Here is a 22,449-nt window from a genome sequence, read left to right on the forward strand (position 1 = left end):
AGGACTTACTGCAAGTCCTCTAAGCCCCGCTGCTTACATTTCACCGCTGAGAGGAACTGCATACAGAACACTTGCTGAGGTCTCACCACAGATTACTCAGCAGATCACCGTTACATTTACACTGGGCCATAAAAAGCCTGACAGGACAGTTTAATGAGATGCGGTGACATGGCGTGACGGCAGTGAAGCAACGTTGAGAGTTGAAGCTTTCTGTTTCAAATTCTAATCAAAGCAAGGAGGTGAAAGGAAATCAAAAATGCTTAATGCTACATGAGACATGTTGTGACATTAGTAGCCTCTAGTGTCAACAAAAGGTAACTGCAGTTTGCAAAGTCTTAAAATGACAAAATATTTACTGAAAATTCAGCAACACTTAATTTGAAGTAGTGTTCATAAGTATGTCATTACACTGTCATAACATGTCATGAATGTGAAGGATTCTTTCTGAATTTTTACCCCTGTTATTCTAGATATTTGTAAGTGTAATTCAGTGAATTATGTCACTTTTAATGCAAAGTTGGCATTGTTTGAAATGTTTGTTATGGCCACTTGACATTAATCAACCCAATGATGTCTTATAATGATTTGATAAGATAATGTGACCTGTCAGTATCTTTGTTGTGACAACTTGACATTATCATACATTAAACTGTTGTATGTGTGTCAAAACAAAGTTTTGTTTTGATTAATGTCATGTTGTCATAACAAAGACAGGTTTGTCTGGGTTAAATGCCATGCTGTCATAACAAAAAACATTATCAGCTTGGTTGATTTCATGTTGTCATAAAGACATTATTGGCTTGACTGATGTCATGATATCATAACAAAGACATTATTGGCTTGATTGATTTCAAGCTGTCATAACAAAAACATCTAAGACAATAGCAACGTTGCATTAAAATAACATAGTTTACCGAATAACCTTTAATGTCATAAACATTTATAAACACTCATGTCCATGACAGGTGTCATAACATGTGTAACAACATTGTAACAACAATGTAACAACTCCTTCAAATAATGTGTTACTGAAAATTCTTACCCAGTGTAGCTTTAACCTCATTATGCATATCTAATCTTCCTGCTTTGTCCACAAGGGGGCGATGTGTCTGCAGCTGCACTTAGAGCTGGAGTTAAAATGTAATTTAATCCATCGCCTGGTCGTCACTTAATACAGCCAGGCAGTGTACTACATTAATGTGGACTGGGTGTATGATTGACATATGGAAGAGCTTGATATTGATATGACTACACACACATACACACGCACACAAACGCTCACGCACACCATTTAAGGGCATTACAAGTGCATGAACCAGGATGCATCAGTGCATGTCGTGTACTCTGGTCACATTATGCAGCACGAGGGAGGAGCAGGCGTGTCAGGCAGGTTTGACAAAGCAGATGTTGAGCCAGAGGGGACAGAGGTGAAAAGATGAGCTGGACATGTTTGTCGTGCCAAATATGTCCACACATAAAGACACGACAAGGGCCATTGTCCTGTGTTTGTGTGCTGCTCATGTCCTCCTGATTAGCTTTGTGTGTCTGCTGCTGCTCCTCCATCAGACAAATCACAGGGATCAGTGTCTGCAGGATTGAGTCACGTCCATTAGTCCATCACTGATCCAACAGCAGGTAACTTTAAATAGTCAGAGGCATGTTTTGCCCTCACACTGGACTTTGGGGCATTTTGCTGACTCATATTGCATATTTTAAAGATTCTGCCCTTAAGATGTGTTTTATTTTAAAAGAAAGTGTACCACAACCCCACACCTCCACACTCTATAAGGGCACTCTGCTGATTTTGAACTTGGAGAACTGTAAGAACAGCAGGACTGCATTACAACACCGGGGCATGAAGTTTGAAAGAGCATATCTTTACATAATATCACACAAGTAAACTTAAACTTATTTACAAGGTTGGGAGGGTTTAACAAAAGATTCTGTTGAGCTGACTTATGGGTAATGTAGGTTGCAATGCTTTTTTTTTTCTTTTTCTTTTTTTTTTCAATTTAAATATATGTCTCTTGAACTCTATAAAAGTGAAAACATATTAAAGGTACCCTGTAGATTTTTTTCTGTGTAAACAAAAAAGTTATGTTTACATTCAGTGTTTGTCACTAAATCACAATATGTACATCTGAGATCAAACAAATTTGTTGAATACGTTTCTGTCCTCATAAAAAAATTAATTTTATTAGTTCTGTATTGTTTACATCCATGTGTGCTAGATGGGAGGACAGTATTTCTGTCACTTGCCTAAACAAAACAGGTACTAACTCATAAAAATAGTGCTCCATAGCACTGGCCAAAGCTCCACATGATACCTTTAATGAATGACTAATTGTTTGAATTTTCAAGCGAGCTCCAGTTTCTTATATGTGAGGATTTGCTGCATTTCAACAAAGACATTTGGATGTCACTTTGGGCTTTAAAAAACTGGGAGAAGCATTTTTCACTATTTTCTGACATTTTAATAAAACTAATGATTAGTCAAAGCCATACTTTAATGTGGATCTAACAAATTTATTACCATTATTCCATTTCTAAGACCCATTCTCTGTGCTAAAGCCTCAAGCATACTGCAAATATTTGTGCAATATATTAAATGTGGTTGGAGGACAAAGAAAAATCATATTCTCAGGTAATACTACAGACTGCCATCTTGCCTCAGGAGCTTCTTTTGAGTATGTTTTGTGTGATTTCTTCTGAGTGCATAGTTGACATTTCAGTTTTATTAAATTTCATCAGCGTTCTGGGTCTGAAAACTGAAGACGATGCAGAAGTTTCTTAAAACTTCCTTTTAACGGCCAGCAGGGGGCGACTCCAGTGGTAGTGCATGGCTAACTTATGATTGACATGTTGCTACGACAGCAACCTGTTGATCAGGATAGAGGTGTAGCAATGCGTTTCAGTTGTACTGTTTACATACACCCTTTCACAGTGTGTTTTCAGTTCATTAAAGATAACTGTAAAATTTTAGTGTTCGTCATTCTAAAAAGTCAGCCGCACATTTCTAGCCAAAATTAGCAACCCAATTAATATCCCAGTTTAAGCTATAATATGCAACATTTCTGCAGTGAAATGTATAAAAACACCAGACATATGTTAATATTTGTTAAGCTGTATACTTTAAAATGCAGAGAAATGTGTAATTTATTCAAGGTAATGGTATGCTTCCTGCTAGCCATTGTTAGCTAGTTGCTAGTTGCCATAACTTATGGGAAAAGCAGAATATGTATGATACATCAGAGCACGAGGAAGGACGTCAGCAAACATAACATGAACAACACTACATTTTTATTAGCTGTGGTGGCTGTTTGAAAATGAAGAAAACAACTCCCATCATTCCATGCCACCTCACAATGTCATCAAACGACGTCTTCTGTTGTTGCTTAAGGCCTCGCCTCTAGCTGTGCAAAAAAAAAAAAAAAAAAAAAGCACAAGACTGAAAAAAATAGTCCAGCTTCAGTTTGAAACGATCAAACAAATTCTCAGAAGACAGCGCTGGAAATAGATTCTAACCTACAAGCAGGAAGGAGGTCAGAGGTCAGAGCTGGTGGTCACGTTCCCGTAAACGGAGATGGATCTTGTAAGAGAGAAGCACTGTGGGAATAGTGATCTGAGGGGAGACGCAGATGGATTATTGCGTTAATCACTTTACAGCCGGTGTGTGTGTGTAATTCACGGCTTCATTTCTGGCCTCGTGTGTGTTTATTTATGCTGAATGGTATTTATGTAATGTCTCCCTCTGTGTCTTTTTATTTTTTCCTCTGGGACTGCGCGGCTGGCTGGCTGGCTGGCTGTTGATCACCAAGGGCAGGCGGTGAGGAGATACTGTCCATCTCACAGGGACATCTTACATAACCATGTGGTCTCTCTCTGTCTCTCTCGCAGGCTTCACTGGGAGTTAATGTATGCTGCAGATGCCTATGGGCTTCAAATTAGCAAGCAGGACTGGATGACGCACTACTGGCAGAAAGGTCTGAATCTCCCTCTGTGCGTGTGTGTGTGTGTGTGTGTGTGTGTGTGTGTTTATACTTAAAATAACGGAGCAAGTGATGAATCTGCAAGGAATTTTAATTCACGGAAATCCAGATTGCAAACACAAAGCATATTAGGGTTCCAGTTGAAGATGATGTCTGTGTGCGCGCACGTGTGACGGCTAATACCTCTCTGTGCTTCTCTCTTCTGGACCAAACTGTTTACCTGCCTGTGGAACGACAAGAATGTGTGTGTGGGCGAGCAGCGTGATCCTACCTGTTGTAAAAAAGGTTGTGTGTGTGTGGTTTGTGTGTGTTTCTCTGGCCCTTGTACACCGTGCCACTCCCTCTGGCTGTGAACTTTGCCTCTTAACCACACGGCGTGGTCTTTACAGCTTCATGTGGGTGTGCAGACGTGTGTATTTCACCTGACAGTGATGTATGCTGGCAGACGCGCTGGCATGATGGGAGGATGAAGAAGGTTGAGAGATAAATGGAGGGAGACGAGTGAAGGAGGGAAGAGGAGAATGAAGGCCATTGTGTTTAGTTTGAGGTCATTTTTAGTGGGTGTTTTCTTTGATCTGAACTGATAAAGAGACAGGAAGTGGTGAGAAAATGGCCACCAGGTCAGAAGCGTTTGATTTATGTTGGCTGAGTTATCCATTAAGTGTTGAATTACTCAATTACGGGTGTCCCTCGTACACTACGTTACTCTGCTACTTCCTGCTAAACTAATAAATCCAGAAGAAACTGTATTTCAAGAGTATCTAGATTAGATAGAATGGTGCATTTCTGACATTTTTTTCTTTTGAATGTTGAAAAGTGGATGTTTCATTACCCAGTGTATAGGCTACCATGCTGTTGTTAGCTAGCTAGCTGTGAGCGTTAGCTCTGAGCTGCTAAAAGTTGATGATGATGAAGACTGATGGGTTGATGATATTGGTTGAAATTGGTTGGTTCCAGCCTACGTAAGAACACATCATATTTTGTTTTACAGGGAGAAAATTATCATTGGATTGTGATATAATCCTTTTTTTTTTTTTGACACATATTGCTAAATAGGTGTTTGTTTCTTTTTTCTTTTCATTTAATAGCTTGCTAGCTTAAGTTTGAAAGCGAGGCTAGCCTAGCTTTTACTGGTTAAAAACGCAGTGTGACAGGAGCACAAGTATAGAAAAGTCACAAAATCACTGAGTTGACTAAATAATGTCAGTTAATGTCAGCCATCTTTTTGACGTTTGCCGATGTTAGCTTACATTAGCCATGGTAAGCTAGTGCTTATGCAAGACCAGGCTGTGGCAGAAAACCCCCTGAGTGTTTTAACTGAGTTTTTTGTTCCGCTTCTGAATTCAACTTCTAGTTTGTGCAGGAAAGAGGAAGAATTAAAATAATTTATCTTTCAAAAGTTTGTAGTCTGACTTTAAGACTGGGATTAATTTAGTGTAGCTGCAGTAGCCAAGGTTGTATTCATCATCATCTCCCATAATAGTGGAATTTAGGCAATTCTTTAGTCTCCAGTTTGTATCAGCATATATGTTTACCAATATGTCTGATATGAAAACTTGTTTTTATAGAACATATAATGCGGAAAACAATGTTTAGATTTAGCCCAATGGGGAACATTTATGAGAACAAGAAGAGTTCTCTGAAAAGCTGCTTCTTGTTTTCTAACCTGCCCCTGACTGACTGGCGGTATTAAAATATTCAGCAACTGAAAGATAGTGAACAGTACTGATGTTTATTTAGGTATTTCTTTTTCATTTTTTATTTATTCTTCATTTTCTTAGCATTAATTTCTGCAATTGATTGGTGATTACTTAACGTGTTTGAGAATATTTAGCTTAAATATTTTTTAGTAAACTTATTTGTTAAAGAAAGCAGTCTTCTGGGTACATTTGCATAGTAATGTCTGAGTCATTTTTTAGTAAAATATGTCTAAATTCTCTGATTTCAGCTTCCCAGATTTCTTTAGTCCCTGACAGTAAACTGAATATATTCCAGTTGTGGACAACACAAGACATTTAAGGATGTCATCTTGGAAAAAACTGATCAACATTTTTCACCATTTTGTCGGTTAATTGATAATTTAATAATTGTTAAATGCAGCCTTATTTCCCTATATTAGCTATATTATCCAACATATCGGCAAATGGTGAATTTTTGCCCTCTAAAATTGGTATTGTATCGGCCTCAAAAATCCCATTTTGGTCGGGCTCTGATGCATTCATGTGGATCCGGTTGAAGTCAGGGTCCACCTGCACATCACAACACTGTTGATTGGCACTTTAGCTAACTAGCAGGGCTCGCTAGTGCAGCAACAAGGACACAATTCTTTACTGGCCTCAAGAGCTGTCACTTTTTTTTTTTTTTTTATCTACAATTGCATATGGGAAATAGTTTCAGTTTCAGGATGACAAAATGGGAGCCAGAGAAGTTCTGGGAAAGGCAAAGTAATAAAATATCAATGAGTCGCAATACTTGGAGCATATGGTTGATTTGACATCTGTAAACAGCCATTAACCTGCCAAAAAACTTGAGCTGATACATTGAGGAAAAGATCCAACTGCAATGAAGACTTTACCCCCATGAGGAAGAAAAATATTGTCAGTGGGCAGTTTGGAATTGTGGGTAAAAAAGCTGGGACCACATGCATATCGAGTGACCTGGGACCAGGATGGACTGATGCAGAACTAGGTGAAAGTTCATGATAGGCAGGGGGATGGTAGCACTCACACACATTTACACACACACACACACACAAAGGGTTAGCCGTGACGCATTGATGACTGTGTTGTGTGGTCGGTGTGTGGGAGTGTGTGTGTGTGTGTGTGTGTGTGTGTGTGTGTACATTCATGCAAACACCTGAATTCCTGATCTGTAACTCACTTCCTATTGTGAACTAGCACCTGTCAAACACACACACAGCCAGCAGCAGTGTGTGAGGGTAAACCACAGGCATGAGTTTATATTTTGTGTGTTTTCATGTTGTGTTTTCTGTGGTTTGAGACTGAAGTGGTGAAATGTGTGAGCAGTAACACACACAAACACACGCACACACTTTCTGAAAACACACTTCCTTCTTAAACTTTAAGCGCAGATAAACAGATAAGATTGGAGGGAGGGGGGCTTTCTTCTTGTCTTGTCAGTCAGAGATGGTATGATGATACTTCTAGTGCTGTCGCAGTATGAATGACAGACAACACACACATACGCAGACACACACACACACCATTTTCCAGTGACTGTGTTAAAGGGAAGAGGACAGACCAAAGAAACCTCGACTTGGAGTTCAACCTCTTCTTCTCTTCCTCTCATTCAAGTGCAGACACAGTAGGTTCAGCGTTTTTCCCCTGTGAGCGTCGATGTGTGTGTTGGGAGTGTGTGTCTGATTTATGATTCTGTTGGTAATTTGCAGTTGTGTACAGTTTGTGTCACCAGTTTCATTCCGCCAGGATACAGTGAGGGCTTAAATTCAAATTAGCTTCACTGTATTTGCATGTATGTCTCCTGTCACACTTTGTGAAACTTTTTCACCCTTCCATAGGATTTATAAGTTGTAACGAATAGCTTTATTAATGGTAATAACTGATCTGACTGCTTTAAAATCAGTTATGAGCTGTTAATAATCCTTCAGCATGACATATGGTTTGTCACTGATTAATAATCATTTATAATAAAAGTGGTCCAGAGAAGTTAGTTATTTACACATATTGTTATGATAAATATAATAATGTATAAGACTTTTTATGATAATAATAATAACAATAGTAATAATAATAATAATAATAATAATAATAATAATAATAATAATAATAATAGTTTTTTTTTGTTTGTTTGTTTGGATTTTTTTGGAAAAAGGTCACATTCTTTCATCAGCTCTAAATACTACAGTACCCATGAGCTTCAGCCGGTGTTGCTGTGGAGAAGAGACCAGTCAGAGACATGAATCAGATTTGCAGCCAATACAAAACACTTTGTTGTTTCAGTTGTTAATAAAACATGGCACCATAAGCTGCTTTTCCACCCAAAGTACCTGGAACTTAGTCCCAGGAACTACCTTTCAAAAGAACTAAAAGCATTCTTCAGTCAATTGTTGTCTGCGTTTCCACTGTGTTTTTACAAACCCTTGATTAGACAAATTAGTCCACTGATATATGAAAACATTATGGTTGTTTTTATGCATAAATTTTGCACACAACTATACAACGATAACACCATATGAAGCAACTGACAGTCATCATCATATTTCATGGTGGCTGAAATAAAATACTACAAGTACTGACCAATCAGAAATGTTCAGCACTGAAAGCCCCACCCCCAGAGTTTCTGTACTTTTGGAAAATTCTACCCCTGTGCAGGTACTTTTTGGGTGGTGAGGTAATAACCCTGGAACTCAATGTAGCCCCTGGTCCCCTGTGGTGGAAATGTGCTGAGTTCCTCCAGTGGTTCCTAGTACATGGGAACGTGGCTTAAGTTGTTGAATTCGCCTGAAACTGACCCACAATCAGAAAGTATGTAGATGGTTTTGTCAGTTTTATCAGCAGTGTAATCTTTAACTTCTGTGCACCATTAATGTTGCGCATTAAGCTAAGTGATTGGATGTTTCTTGTTGAAATGCATCTTGGGAGTTGTAGTTAACTTTTCACCATGCATTTTTATGGTTGTGTAGGGTTGTGTGTTCTCTCACTCTCTGCCTTTCAGACATGCACACACACACACACACACACACACACACACACACAAGCTGTTGACTCAGCACTTTGCTGCCCCGTGTTAGGCTGGTGTTCCTGGAATCTGACCAGGTTTGGTGAATGGCTGGGAGGGCTGGGTGTGGCACCGCTGTACCTTTGCCCTGCACTGCAACAACATCACATTCATAAAAGCTTTATCTGCGCACACACACACACACACACACACACACACACACACACACACACACACACTGGTGAACTTTACATCTTCATCCAGTAGGATGACAGGAACTGCATTGTTGTTCCTGTTCTGTTTTGTTATAACTCACCTGTGTGTGTGTGTGTGTGTGTGTGTGTGTGTGTGTGTGTGTGTGTGTGTGTGTGTTAGGGTGTGTGTGTGTGTAAACAGGAGCCCCATTCTGTCAGAAGGTGAATCTCTGCGGGGGGTAAACTAGAGTTCGGCCTCATTAGCGAGAAACCTGCTCATCGCTCAGGTCACACGTGTGCAGTCTCTCTCTCTTTTTTACGCACACACACACCACACACACACACACTCATAAAGGTTGGACCCAGCTGTGTGTGTGTGTGTTTGTGACCATGGATCATGCTCTCTAATTGGAGACCCAGCTCCTGTTCTCCTGCGTTCACCTTCTTTGAGCAGCTGTATTTATGTTTACTGCTGTGACCCAGATACCTCCGCTGCACGCCGGAGACGACCACTGTGGTCGGTTAAAGGGGTAGTTCACCCAAAATCCTACTTTTCCTACAAGTCTGATCTAGTTTCAGTGTGATTTTCTGGGGGCTGGAAATCCCTGGTAAACTGAATCTCAGTTGTGTCTGGTTTTTTTTGTGCCAAAAATGCAACATATTACATTTTAAAAACTCAACAGCATTGTCTCCCCAAACGTAATGACACATGTTACAATCCTCAGGCTTAAGTGTGAAAATTTTTACAGTAATTGAGTGATTGTTTTTTCTTTGGGTTACTCATGGGAACTCAGTACGTACGGTTCATGTTAAGACATGTTAATGACAAACCAAAATTCATTATTTGCCAACTTTGAAGTCACACCTAAAAAGGAAAGGAAAATCAGAATAATAACGAAAATGTAGTGAAGACACCCAGAGGTAATGCTGATGCTAACTACTAGCACACTGCCCAGAACTGGGGCCAGTTGAGGCTGAGGATTCCTCTCATGGAGATGGTGTGGCGGGTGCTAGCTTAAGTGACCTGGTGGCTGGTTGGATAACAAAGCAGTTTGGCAAATGGAATTGTAGAGTTTTTTTTTTTTTATCTCTAGTCTATTGTTTGCAAGGTTTGCAAACATCATTATGGTGCATTACCGCCACCAACTGTAACAGAGTGTGGATCTGGAAATGCACTGAGTGAAACCTCAGACGAGGAATGTAACTGCATGCCATCCTGTGTACATGTTCCTTTAGTAATTAACATGTCTTGGCAACTTTGTAGCGACAGTAAGACCGCAAGAAGACACTGCACCTGGCCAAAAATAATCCCGCACATAGCTCAAATAATAACTTGCCACCTTTATGTTTCAGTTTTTGTACTGATTCAAGAAACAATATATGACGGGATGATTTTAGAGGTGCTGGAATGCTTATTTTTGTGTCCCATTGCTTCCAGTCTTTATGCTAAGCTAAGCGGATTATCTGCTAGCTTCTAATATTTAGCGTGCAGCATCCAAGTCTCAACAAGAAAGAGTATAATCATATTTTAGCAAAATGTCTGTTCTTCTGACAAAGACACTGAATCTGGATGGATAGATCACATTCTTTTTAGTATGAAAATAATGATATTATGTTCCAGGCTAACAGTCAGTTTGCTAATTTGTATGAATTCAATATGGAATTTATTTCTTTTAAAGACAGCTCACTGCTGACTGGTGTACAGGTACACGGCTGACCTCTGCCCAGTGGGCGGGGTCAAAGTCGAGAGAGCACATTTCTCCTCGTTATTGTGACACTCAACAGTCTTGTGTGTGCGGAGACGAGTGTGACTGTGATGTGAAATGCGTTTGCTTTCCCACAATGCCTTGTGTGTACAGAGAGGAGGTGGCGGCGGCAGGGGAGTGGGTTCGGGGGCGGCGGGAAGTGGGAAGCGCGGTCATTCGGACAGAACCGCTCTTTGCCTCTGGCATCGCCATGGAGACGGGGGCTCTTTTTATAGAGTCCCTGGGCTGTTCTCATTCTCCTGCTGTTTACCATTCAGTTCATATGTTGGAGGCTAACGGAGCGCAATTTAGAGGCCGGAGGAGCTGGGACTGTTTTTTTTTTTTTTTGTTTTTTTTTTTATTGGACTACGGAGCGGAGACGGTTCGTGTGTGGTCCCGCTGTGTCCGCTCGATGGCCAGAGCAAGGCACTAACACTGCCAGGGTTGTCGGTTCGATTCCCACATACAGTCAAATATGTGTGAAGTCACTTCTATTGTACTTTCTCCTGGTATTCCCTGCCATCCTTCCGGCGAGGCCGGGACCCCGTCCAGCTGCCTGGGAAAATGGAGCACTTGGCATCAAACACACACATTAACACACACACACACAATCAAACACACTCAGTTGAATTTGGGTGCAGTATGTGTGTGTGTGTGTATATGTGCATTTTGGATTCAAGGAAATGCTGAGAGGAAAGTGGAGCTTGGACAAAAACACACACACACACACACACACACACACACACACACACACACACACACACACACACACACACACACCCAGGATGCCACACACACTGTAAAAAAAATCATACAGGAATTTAGCGGAATCAACTAATCTTTTCTCATTAACTCTCATTGTTTCAGCATTAAAACTCTCCTGAGACCCTTCTCCACTTCTCAGACGGAGAAAATGTGGAAGGATAATCAGATTTGTTGAACTGTAATGTTTGTCAGTGTGACAGAAGAATTGTTGGTTCAGCTTAATATCTTAAGCTGAACTGAGCATGTTTTCTCAAGGACAACTGAATTAATATCAGACGTATTTGACTTGGAAAGTTCAGTTGTTTTGAATCATTTCAAAATTACCTCAACTTGTCTTTTCAAATTCACTCAACTTAAAGTTTTAAGGCAGCCCAGACATTAACTTTTTAAAGTTGAAACTAATTATTTTTACAGCGCGGTTACTTGTTTTTACAATACAGAAAAAAACTGCAAACCATGATGAAGTTTAGTATTGAATTCAGGGCCCGCCCCCTCACACTTAAAATCGATTAAATTTAGTGGGAACGCTTTCTTAAACTGAGAAAATGTAAAAGGAAATAAGTTTTGTTTATCAGTGTGACCCAAGAGTTCAACTTGATGTCTTAAGCTTATTGTTTTGTTAAGCTTATTGTTTCAAGTTTATTTGACTGGAAAAGTGAGTTTTGTTTTGAGTCATTACAAAATTGCCTCAACCTTTTATTTCAGATTCACTCAACTTAAACTTATAAGGCAGCCTGGACACTAGCTTTTTAAAGTTAAAACTAATAGTTTGGTTTCACAGTGTGGTTGCTTGTTTCCACAAATAAATAAATAACTACTATAACTAATTAAAGCGCTTTTCAAACTGACAAAATAAGTAAAATTAAACTAAATTTGTTTGAAATGTTTGTCAGTGTGACTGAAGAGTTGTTTCAACTTAATATCTATAAAAGTTTATTGAACATGTTTGACTTGAAAAGTAAATTAAAAAGCAACCGTGACTTATACACTTTATATAAGTCATTGTTGCTTGTTTTCCCAATAAAGAAAACACTGCAAACCATGATGAAGGTTAGCTGACTGAAGCGTTGTTGGTTCAACTTAATATCTTAAGCTTATTGAACAGGTTTCTCAAGTACAACTGAATTAATGCCACATTTATTCGACAACGAGTTCATTTGTTTTGAATTGTTACAAAATTACCTCAACTTGTCTTTTCAAATTATCACCCCAGATGACAATTTTTTTTTTTAAGTCAAAACATATTTTTTTACAGTGACACAAACACACACATATAGACACACTCATATACAGTCCCACCTACTGATCACACACACATGCAGCAGAGTAGATCCATAGTCCACTCACACGTGGGTGTGTGCTTCTTCCTCTTTACTCACATTTTTTGGCGTGTTTCACACAGACACACCCACTTTGTTTTGTAGGACAGGACACACACGCACAGACGAGGAGAGGGAGAGAGGAGTGTGTAACTCTGTCACTGTCAGGAGGGCACAGCGAGAGGCAGGAACCACCACTAGAAGCAGTTGGAGGATGGTGTAAGATGGGATAAAGTGACAACAGCAGGGGAAACTTTGTTCTGATGAAACGGATGCTGTGACCGTGGCCAAATTCTGAAGAAAAGGAAGGTTTTAGCTTGTAAATGTTACTCATGAGGGAAAACTGGGAGGAGGCAGGAGGAGAGAACAGGCAGACACACCTTCAGACACTCCATGGCACAGGAGACGGTGAGTGAAATGGGCTCTTTATTTTTATGCGTTTATGTAACGTACATCTGATGCTTTTGGCTTGTTTACAGGAGTGCATATGCAAGTGGGTGTGAGTGTGTGGGTGTGTGTCTGAGTGCTCACGACTGCCCCATGCGCTGCCCGCCTGGGTTTGTTTACCTGCCTGCGCGCTTTCCCACATGAACTCACGTCAGTGGAAGGTAACAGGATCCGGCGGGCTCTGATCCACCCCTCCTGCCATAAACAATTACCCTGCCATGTCTCAATAATGCTCCGTTGTCATCGGATAAATGCCGGGTAGACAGGCAGATACAGGGTGTGTGTGTGTGTGTGTGTGTGTGTGTGTCTGTGTGTGTGTGTGTGTGTCAGTGTCAGAGGAAAGGTGAAAGTCTGGGAGTACTGACCAGATGCCAAATGCCGGTAGGGAGTGAAACCTCTCCTGGTGTTTTTTTCCACTGTGGGAGATGACGCTGCAGGGCAGCAGGAGGGCAGGTTAACACAGCAGCAATCACATAATGTGTTTACATAAACTCTAACAGTCTAATAACCAAAGTCACATTAGCCAAATTCATATACTAATACCTCTCCCTGATGACACATGCATGTACAGAGCTGTCAGATTAACACTTAAGATGTACTGTGTAGTTTGTATTATATGTTTGCGACCAGGATGATGATAGAGGACAACCTTTTAAAGGCATAGTTTGGATGTTTTGAAGTGTGGTTGTATAAGGTACTTATCCATAGTCAGTGTATTACCTAGAGTGGATGGCGGTCGACACACCCCCAGCCAAATATAGCTCTCTCCAAAGCCACCAGACAGCCACTTCAAAACAGCAAAGGTGAGCAAGTTGAGGAATTAACAGGTTGAAATAGCAGTATACTAGGAACTTTCGTGTTCTGTGAGGTGAAACGACTCTTTTTGCCAAACTAGTCTGGTTGCTTTGGCGGGAACAAAATATGGCTTGTAACTAGAGACGTACTGATCCATTTTTTTTTCTGTTCTGATATCTGAATTTCAACATATGCCAATACCGACACCAGCAGTCTTTTTTTCTTGATTTTTTAGGGTTGTTAATTAAGTAGTAATTTTAGTATCAAAAACGGCAATGATAATTCTCTGTTTGTTACTATGAGTGATTCCCTGTACATTGTAAAAAACAGATTTATTGTTAACATAAAAATCAGTATTAACTGTGGGTTTAAGAGGAGTAAAGATTATTAGAGATTAGATTAGTGAGATTATATGAGGCTGAAATTGAACCTCAGTCTAGAAAGCTGATGTAGTTTGTGTAATGTAACTTGTGTAATGGCGTCCTTCGACCATTGTGGACCACTGTAGGATTTTGGCTTGTGACAATCAATGTGACAGTGTTCAGCCCTCATTCGCATAATTTACCATGATGCATTGCTAAGAGTTTAAGTTAGCTCTTTTATGTTTCAAAATGCAAGTGTTACTGTTTGTTTTTGTTTGTCATGTGTTTGTTCAGAACATGGTGGTTTATGTGGTTTTGTGCTGGTTTATTGTTACACCATGAGTGAGGAGTCTTGTTAGTACATTTCCTCACTCCAGCTGTATCGTAGCTTAGCTATTTGGAATGCATGTCCCTTGTACTACATGCAAAAGCATAGTTGAAGTGAAAAGCACCATTCAGCTCTCAAGTTGCACAGTGTTTGAAATCACCAGGCAAATGTGTGGTGCTGTGGAATTTAGGTCGGAATGCAGATCGCTGTCACAAGTTTTATACCCGATTAATGCCTTACGTCATTATCAGGCCCCAATACCAGTAAGGTTGTCTGACGACTGTAATATTAAAGCTGCACCAATCAATATTTTCATTTTAGCAATGGATGAAATGACTGTAATGCAAAAGTGGTTGCTCATAGTTATGTCAGATGTTGTTGTTGTTTTTTTTTCAGCTTATTCCACTGCCCCCTGAATGCAAAAGCGCAGTTTTAAAATAAATGATACCATAAGGTAGAATCAGTTGGATTTGTCCAAGCTGTTCGTGAACGCACCAGTAATATAGTTCAGATGATTAATGAGTTAATGAGCCCAGTGCGCAAGACAACATGATAAATTACCATCTAGGTTGCCCTTCAGGTGGACAAAACATGATAAAGGGCCCCCTAGTGTGCTAACCCTGACTAAGATCCTCAATACGCAGCTCATTCTCACGTGTGTGTCTTTGTGAAATAAATGGTGTGTGTTTTATTCTGTATTTTTCATCTCTGTCACTCTGATAGTTTGCCACTGTCCTGTCTTTTCCACAGTAACAACATCACTGTAGTCTGTAACTATTTAATAACTGCCTAATAATGAAAAACAATTCTCTTTCTTTTAAACACAACCAACCAACCAACAAAACCTTGTGCCAGATTTTTTTCAATAAGAAAGTCTGTGACTGACGTACTAAGTTAGCGATGAAGTTACACTATTGGTCAGTTGAGTGTTAAAGTGACACAAAAACTCCAGAATTTTGCCCTCAGGAAATAACACTTGAAGCAAGAGGTGTGATAACGCCACTTTTAAAAGTCCTTTAGTGCTTCATGCTGTACACAGTCCAGCCATATACTAGCTTTTGACCTAGTCTTGTTTTCCCAGCAGGCAGTATTCAGTACATGTGGTTCCTCATGTGCAACATAATTACACTGTAACTTGCAGGCTTTAATCTAAAGCGTTACCACAAACTGGACCTGGCTGCTTGTGTTCCTATGGGATGTGTGTGGGCTGAGTTGGGATCAGTTTGGTGGATTTTATAGCTGGTGCAACAGGATGAAAGCTGGGTTGTACTGAGATCAGAGGATCGACTAAGCATCCACCCGGGCTGAGATTTGATTGGCTGGAAAATCTGTTGGTCAAGGAAACATGCCCCAAATATAATAATTGTACAATGCTAGCAAAACACATTTAAATGTTGCTATTGGGATTGAGACTTTAACTTCTTATGGATGACGTGTGTTGAAAAGTTTGGGTTGGTGGGGAGGTCCCAATCACTTCAATATAAAGTTTTGTTTTTTGAAGCCATTATTTAGTGGCCATCAAAGGAAGTCATTTCCTGAGTTTTTTCTTGTGCACCTTCCTTTTCCTTCCACATTTCTTGGTTGGATTTAGGTCTTTTCTCTTGTCAACTGACTATAATCTCCTCTACAGCAGATAGATGAAGGTGTGGTAACCTGAGGGGCTTCAGTCCGCCCAATGAGGTGTCAATTTTGCTTCTAAACTTGTAGCACAGAGTAGCTGTTGGGAGGCTGTGCATTCATTATAAGAAGTAAAAAACCCAAACACACTCAACTGAGAGGAAACCAGTCAACACTCAGACAGGCTCTGGAAAATGTAGTCTGTCATCAGACAGCCGACTGCTCACTTTAAATCTAATTATAAGGAATCCCTGTCTGTTTGTGTATGTATGTAACTATGTCCTTCAATTTTCTCAACAACTGTTCATCAAATAGACTTCACACTTGCCGTTGGTGCAGTGTGGCCTGACGGTGGCACTATAGCAATGAACTTTACATTTTAGCCTTTAACTTTTGAACTACAAGTCAGAAGCAAAATTTTCTTTGCATCTGTATCAGTTTTCTGTCATTTTGAATTTTGTCCAAACCTGTTTTGTTTTTTTGGCTACTCCTACTACACATTTTGAGACTTTTTCAGATTTTTGATATTCCAATTTTTGATATACAGTTTTGCTTCTCAAAATTTACACCCCCAAAGTCCCACTCCTTTAAGCAAGCTAATGTTAGCAAGTTAGTTAAGTAGCTAATTTTTATCAATTATTAGCTAGCTAGTTAGCTAGCATTTTGCTCACATTAGCTAACTTAAGATGTGACCCTATATGTCACTTTTACAGGAAGAGGAGATAGTTGTATGAGCTACCAAATTTTCTCAAATGCTATTGGAGCACAGAGCAAAAATGGTTTGGACTTTGGAAGGGCCAATTGGCTTCCTTTGATCGGGCACATGCTCCTGATGGGTATGTTCTTTAAGAGGCCAACACACTAGTATTATTATCAATTATCACAATTATTATCATTATTATTATTATTATTTTATATGATGCAAATTTTAGCATCCAATCCAACAGATACAATCATTCGGACAACTGAAGTGATCATTTCCAGCCAGAGGCTTCATTTCTTGGGTGTCAGATGACTTGACAGAAACTTGAACTTAAACACATTTTTTCCTTTCATTTACCAAACAATTAACAAGGGAATTTCCACTGTCATTGATTGAGCTCATCGCTGATCCCTGATGCGTTCATCTAATCGCCCAGCCCTAATTCCTTTCCTGTACCTGCTCAGCCTGTCCAGGGCAAGAGATCAGAGTCAACATGTTCTCATCCAACGCCAGCGACATCCGACACCCGACCATTAATAGGCGTCGAAGGAGCACCCTCACACTGAGGCCAGAGCTGTGACGTGAGCCTGACTAACATCATTTCCTGCCGGGGTGGGAGCTGGCAGCGGCCGCGCCAAGCAGTTTGTTTGAGTTGGAAGTGGCGGCGGACAGCCCGTGTCACAGCGGGGTGTGTTTATGTGCTGTGGTGGGCGTTAACGTGCTGCGAGAGAGCCTCTGACTCGGCAGCTCTCAGTGGAAGCACAAACACCGCTGAGGAGCAAGAGCCGTGATCTCATCCTGCTGTTTGATGTGTGTTTGTGTGTGTGTGTGGTCGTAGTGGTGCTTTTGATCAAAATGTCTTAAAGTTCTTGATGAGGTTGTACAAAAAAACATCATTGTAAAATTCAGCCATGATCATGTAAAAACAACCTGCTAGAGCAACATCAGTGGTTCCAATGGTGATTGTTGCTCAGATTGTTGATTGTTTACAGGCCAGTCCAACAGGGGCGTGAGTAAGGAGTGGCCAAGCCTGAAATCATATGGGGTTATGCTACAGTCCGACATGAATGGCAGCACAAAATTTATTGGCACGCTATTGTAAAAAGCTGGAAGAACACAAAAGAATGTGGGCAGGACTGCCAACATGAGTGGATGGAGGGCTAACGTTAGCATCCCAAAGAGCTGAAAATGATCAATACTTCCCGAACGAAAGGTCAATCCCACTCTATCTTTTTGGAATTGGCCGGATACGAGTGACTCATGAGTTGAGCAAGTGGAACGGTTTAGCAAAAGCTGCATCTATTTGCAACAAGAAGTGAACGCCCTCTTCTTCATGGAAATTAATGGGGACCAAATTTTAGAATGACTGTCTAATTAGGTTTAGTTGTCAGCATACTTTAAAAAACACAGTTTTATGATTAATGATCCATGTTAAAGGCAGGATCATCTAACCAGCTTATTATCTGTTTTCTCCACCCATGCAGATCAAAGAAAAGTCCAAAGGAGAGGGGATGCCACGTACGACAATCAAAATATATTGGACCAAACCGATGCAGAACATACATGAAGTTGAAACCAGTAAGCAGTAAGTCATGTTATTATATAGCTAAATATGTATGGTACAGAGCCATGGACAGAAAACTGTCCCAGTGACGTTCAAGATCTGAACTGTCACCTGAACTAGCAAAACTGTTGTCTTCCTGGCTAACATCATTCAAGCTTAGGTTGACCAATCGAATATCAGTTAAACAAGAGAGGTTCGCACCAGTGTTTTAGTCAAGACCACCTTAACTGAGAACAAGTCATGACCAAGACTTTGAGGGGTTAAGACCAAGTTAAGACCAAGTGCTGCCTCTATCTCTCCCCAAGTGAGGGCATGGCAATGTTGCCAACTAGCGACTTACTGGGCCAACAGCATTGGAGTTTCTCCCTCTCTTGTGTCTTGCATGTGCAGTCCATGTGGCATGTTGGAGCAGGCAGGAGGACGTTCTTTACAGCAAGACTGGACATTCAGTTGTAGTGACTTTCTATGGTTGTGTTGGCACTCATGCTCTGAAACATTATTGAGATCGGAACATCTTTTACTTTCTTTCTTTTCTTTCTTCACTTTCTTTATGCAACTTGTTTCATTATTGTTTATCACAAGCAAAAACATAAGTTAGGTATCTAGATTTGCTAGCATCATTTAGACTTAGCTTACCTTTCTTACCTCTTCCTTGCTAAATTCTGTGGGGCCAGCCATCTCCATAAGCATTGCATTTCAGAATTTACGCACTGCTGCGTGGTTTCTTTTGAACATTGTTTTGCAGATGGTTTACGTCACCAATTTTAGAAGCTTTGGCTGACATCTCCTCCCAGACAGCCACAGCTTCTTCACTCCCACTTAACTGTCTTCAAGTCTGTGACAAGGGATATAAAACTGCAGTTGATTCCAAGACACAATGAATACCTTCAAAAAGTGGTCTGGTCATGACCAGTCTTGAGACAGATCTCCACTGTTACAACACTACTTCACACACTAGTCTTACTTAATTCAATAGCCACATGTACATTTAAAAAAGGGTTCCTGTCCATACTGGCTGTAAAGTGCTTTCTGAGTCACACGCCTCCGCTTCCACAGTGATTTCATGCAAGTTCAACTGAAGCTAAAAAGAGGCTAACAGTGAGTTTACCAGTTCAAGTGGGGCTCTTTCAAAGTCCTGGTCTTTTCGATATGAACGCAGTTGTGTTGAAACACTAACTATTACAGCGACCAATCAGTTCTCTAAATATGGCGTGTGAGTATTGTATTATGATAAACGTGAAAAAATCCAAACCAGTTCTTTAAGAGCTGAGATACTGGTAAGGTGCTGTCAAGCTAAGATATGGTAGGAAGTTGGCTAAAGTCCTTTTATGGTCCTAAAGAGGGTGTAGAAAACCATCACTGAAGAAGTAGACACTTTGATTGTGACTAGAATCAACAGGTTTCATGGGAAAGGTAGTTCCTAGGAGTCTTATTTCTTTACAGTAGTGATATTGAGCTACACCTAAATGAAGCTAACGAAGCTGAATGCAGCCTTTCGAAGCACATTCTAATGAATTTATAAATTTGGCTGTACTTTGTCTTTCTTTTGCGTTCTTGCACTCTTTGTTTAGAGTTCTCACGACTTAATCTGTCTCACAAATTGTTCTGTTGAATGAAGGATTATGTCCATGCTGTCTGGAATCAAGCCGGCTGTTGATGACGTCCCTCTGAGCCTATCACTCTGTCATCACAGCCATGTTGCCATTGTTGTCTCTATTCCCCAGCAGAGTCGGGGAGTCGCAGTGTGACGTGGCTCGCTATACTCACAGTTCCTGTTTCCGTGCAACAAGAGAAGGCCTTTTGTTTAGTAACACACCCTCGCGTCTTAAATTAACCACACAGTTGTGACGTTTGACACTGGTGCCGGCTGCTGCTTCCTCAAATGCGATCCTGTCTGTCTGCAGTGTGAAGCCATGTGACGATGAAAGTGAAATCGACTGACAGCCTAGTGCACGAAATTAGTGACGCACTGGGTATGTGTGTGGTGTGTGTGTGTGCTGTTGGCTGTAAGGTGTATGACTCAGCAAGATGGACGTCCTATATGTTTGTTGCTGGCATTATACCTTCAACAGTCTCTAAATATAACTGTCACAGGTAGGAAGTACAAATACTTTGTTACTGTACTTAAGTTGAGTTTTCTGATATCTGTACTTCACTGTAGTATTTATTTTTCTGACAACTTTTTACTTTTACTCCCTATATTTTAACACAAACGTGTACTTTATAATCCTTACATTTTTAAAACAGGCTTATTGCTTAAGTTGTAATACACTTGTGGGGAATTATTGATTACATTAATTTTGCATCATTGCGAGCCGGCCTCCCAACATCAAGACTGATTTCCACCTAAATGGATGGAACAGTAACACATAGATAAAACAACTACTTGGTGTATCTATCATTGACACATCACACTCGACAGATGTAACAAGGTGAAAATGATGTAAAAAAAAAACAAAATGAAAACAACGTACAAAAAGTACTAAAGCAAAAATGACCTAAGACATAATATGAAGAAAATTACATAAAACGTAAACAATGTAACAAGAAGAAAAGAAATTAAGACATAACTAGCAGAAAATGTCATAAGACAAAATGTAAAAGATATAACAAGTGAAAAACACAAAAGTTGTAACAAGATGAAAACGTCATAAAAGATCTAACGAAACTAAAATGACATAACAAGACATAACAAAATGTAACAGACAAAAAAGATGAAAACAATGTACCAAGACAAAAACTACGTAAGAAGGCAAAAGTGATGTAACAACGCATAGCAAGACATAAGACAAACACAACGAAAGAAAACAAAAATGAGCTAACAGGATGTAACAAGACAAAAACGACATATGAAGACAAAAATGAAACAAGAAGTAACAAGATGACAATAATGTAAGACACAAATGATGTCACAAGACAAAAATGACACATGAAGACAAAAATGATGTAACAAGACGAATATGATGTATGAGGACAAAACAACATAACGATGTAACAAGACGAAAACAACACAAGAAGACAAAAACAATGTAACACAATGAAAATTTTGTAAAAGACGTAACATGATGAAAATGTAAAAGATGTAACAAAAAAAAAACCCAGAGGCAGACTCAGTCATGAGGTGAACAGGTGAGGTCCAGTTAGCTTTGCACAATATAAATGTCCTTCAGGAGGCCATTATTTACTTTCATACTTTGAGTACATTACGGAGCTTGTATTTTGTCACTTTTACCACAGTAAAGAAATTGAATCAGTACTTCTGCTTTTACCAGAGTCTTTTTTTACGCAAGTATCTTTACTTCAAGTTTTGTTATTGGGGATAAAAGGTCACTGCCAGTAGTTCCAAACCACCAGAATTAATCAACCAAGTATCAGAATAAGTGTCTGTGTGTCGGCTCTAAAGCTCTTTGAAATGAGGGACATGGGCATGAACTTGTTAAAATAAAAGTGCTTGTCAGGTTGTCCAATAATGTCTGGAACCTCCATTCCCAATGTCAAAATTAGAGGGAGGCTGCATCTGACAATTTATGTAACTTTCCAAAACTGACAATCTGACAAGTATGCCTTCTTAAAACAGCAGTGAGAAAGTAGTTTAAAAATTCCTTACACAACTACCTCTAACTTTTTATGTTTACAACAGCGTACAGCATCATGTAGGCCTATGCCTTGGGGAGAGGCAGTCTGAAGGTGTGTGATTTATTATGCTGAGAAAGACACATAAGACAATGTTCTTGGAGGGAGATCAGGGATATTGTAATGCAGCCAGGAGAAGGCTATGACGTCAGGCTTTTCACTAAGCCTTTTAGTGTGGCCATTTGCTTTAAGGCATGATCAGACGATACGTTATACAAATTACTTTGTTTCAAGTGCACTGAAACCTTACATGTCTCTGGCTTAGAGGTGCTTCTCAGCCTCACCAGTCT

General features: G+C 40.0%; 1 protein-coding gene across 10 annotated transcripts in view; it reads left to right on the forward strand.

The window, feature by feature from the left end:
* The first annotated feature begins 3,839 nt into the window (after positions 1-3,839).
* LOC146306522 (uncharacterized) overlaps positions 3,840-22,449 on the forward strand; it is a 36,839-nt gene continuing 18,229 nt past the window's right edge. For 2 of the 10 annotated variants that reach the window (XR_014768976.1, XM_084711001.1), the window contains exons 1-2: positions 12,654-13,118; positions 18,447-18,547. Coding sequence is in view for 2 of the 10 variants with exons in the window: in XM_084711001.1 (XP_084567127.1) it covers positions 13,104-13,118; positions 18,447-18,547 (116 nt within the window). In the remaining 8 variants the exon portion in view is untranslated. Of the gene's footprint in view, positions 3,984-12,653; positions 13,119-18,446; positions 18,548-22,449 lie in introns of those variants that run through there. The other 8 variants (XR_014768979.1, XR_014768981.1, XM_084711002.1 and 5 more) reach the window with 8 other exon arrangements.

The sequence above is a fragment of the Lutjanus erythropterus genome, chromosome 22 (genome assembly GCF_056507025.1).
Source record: "Lutjanus erythropterus isolate fLutEry1 chromosome 22, fLutEry1.hap2, whole genome shotgun sequence".
NCBI classification, from domain to species: domain Eukaryota; kingdom Metazoa; phylum Chordata; class Actinopteri; order Lutjaniformes; family Lutjanidae; genus Lutjanus; species Lutjanus erythropterus.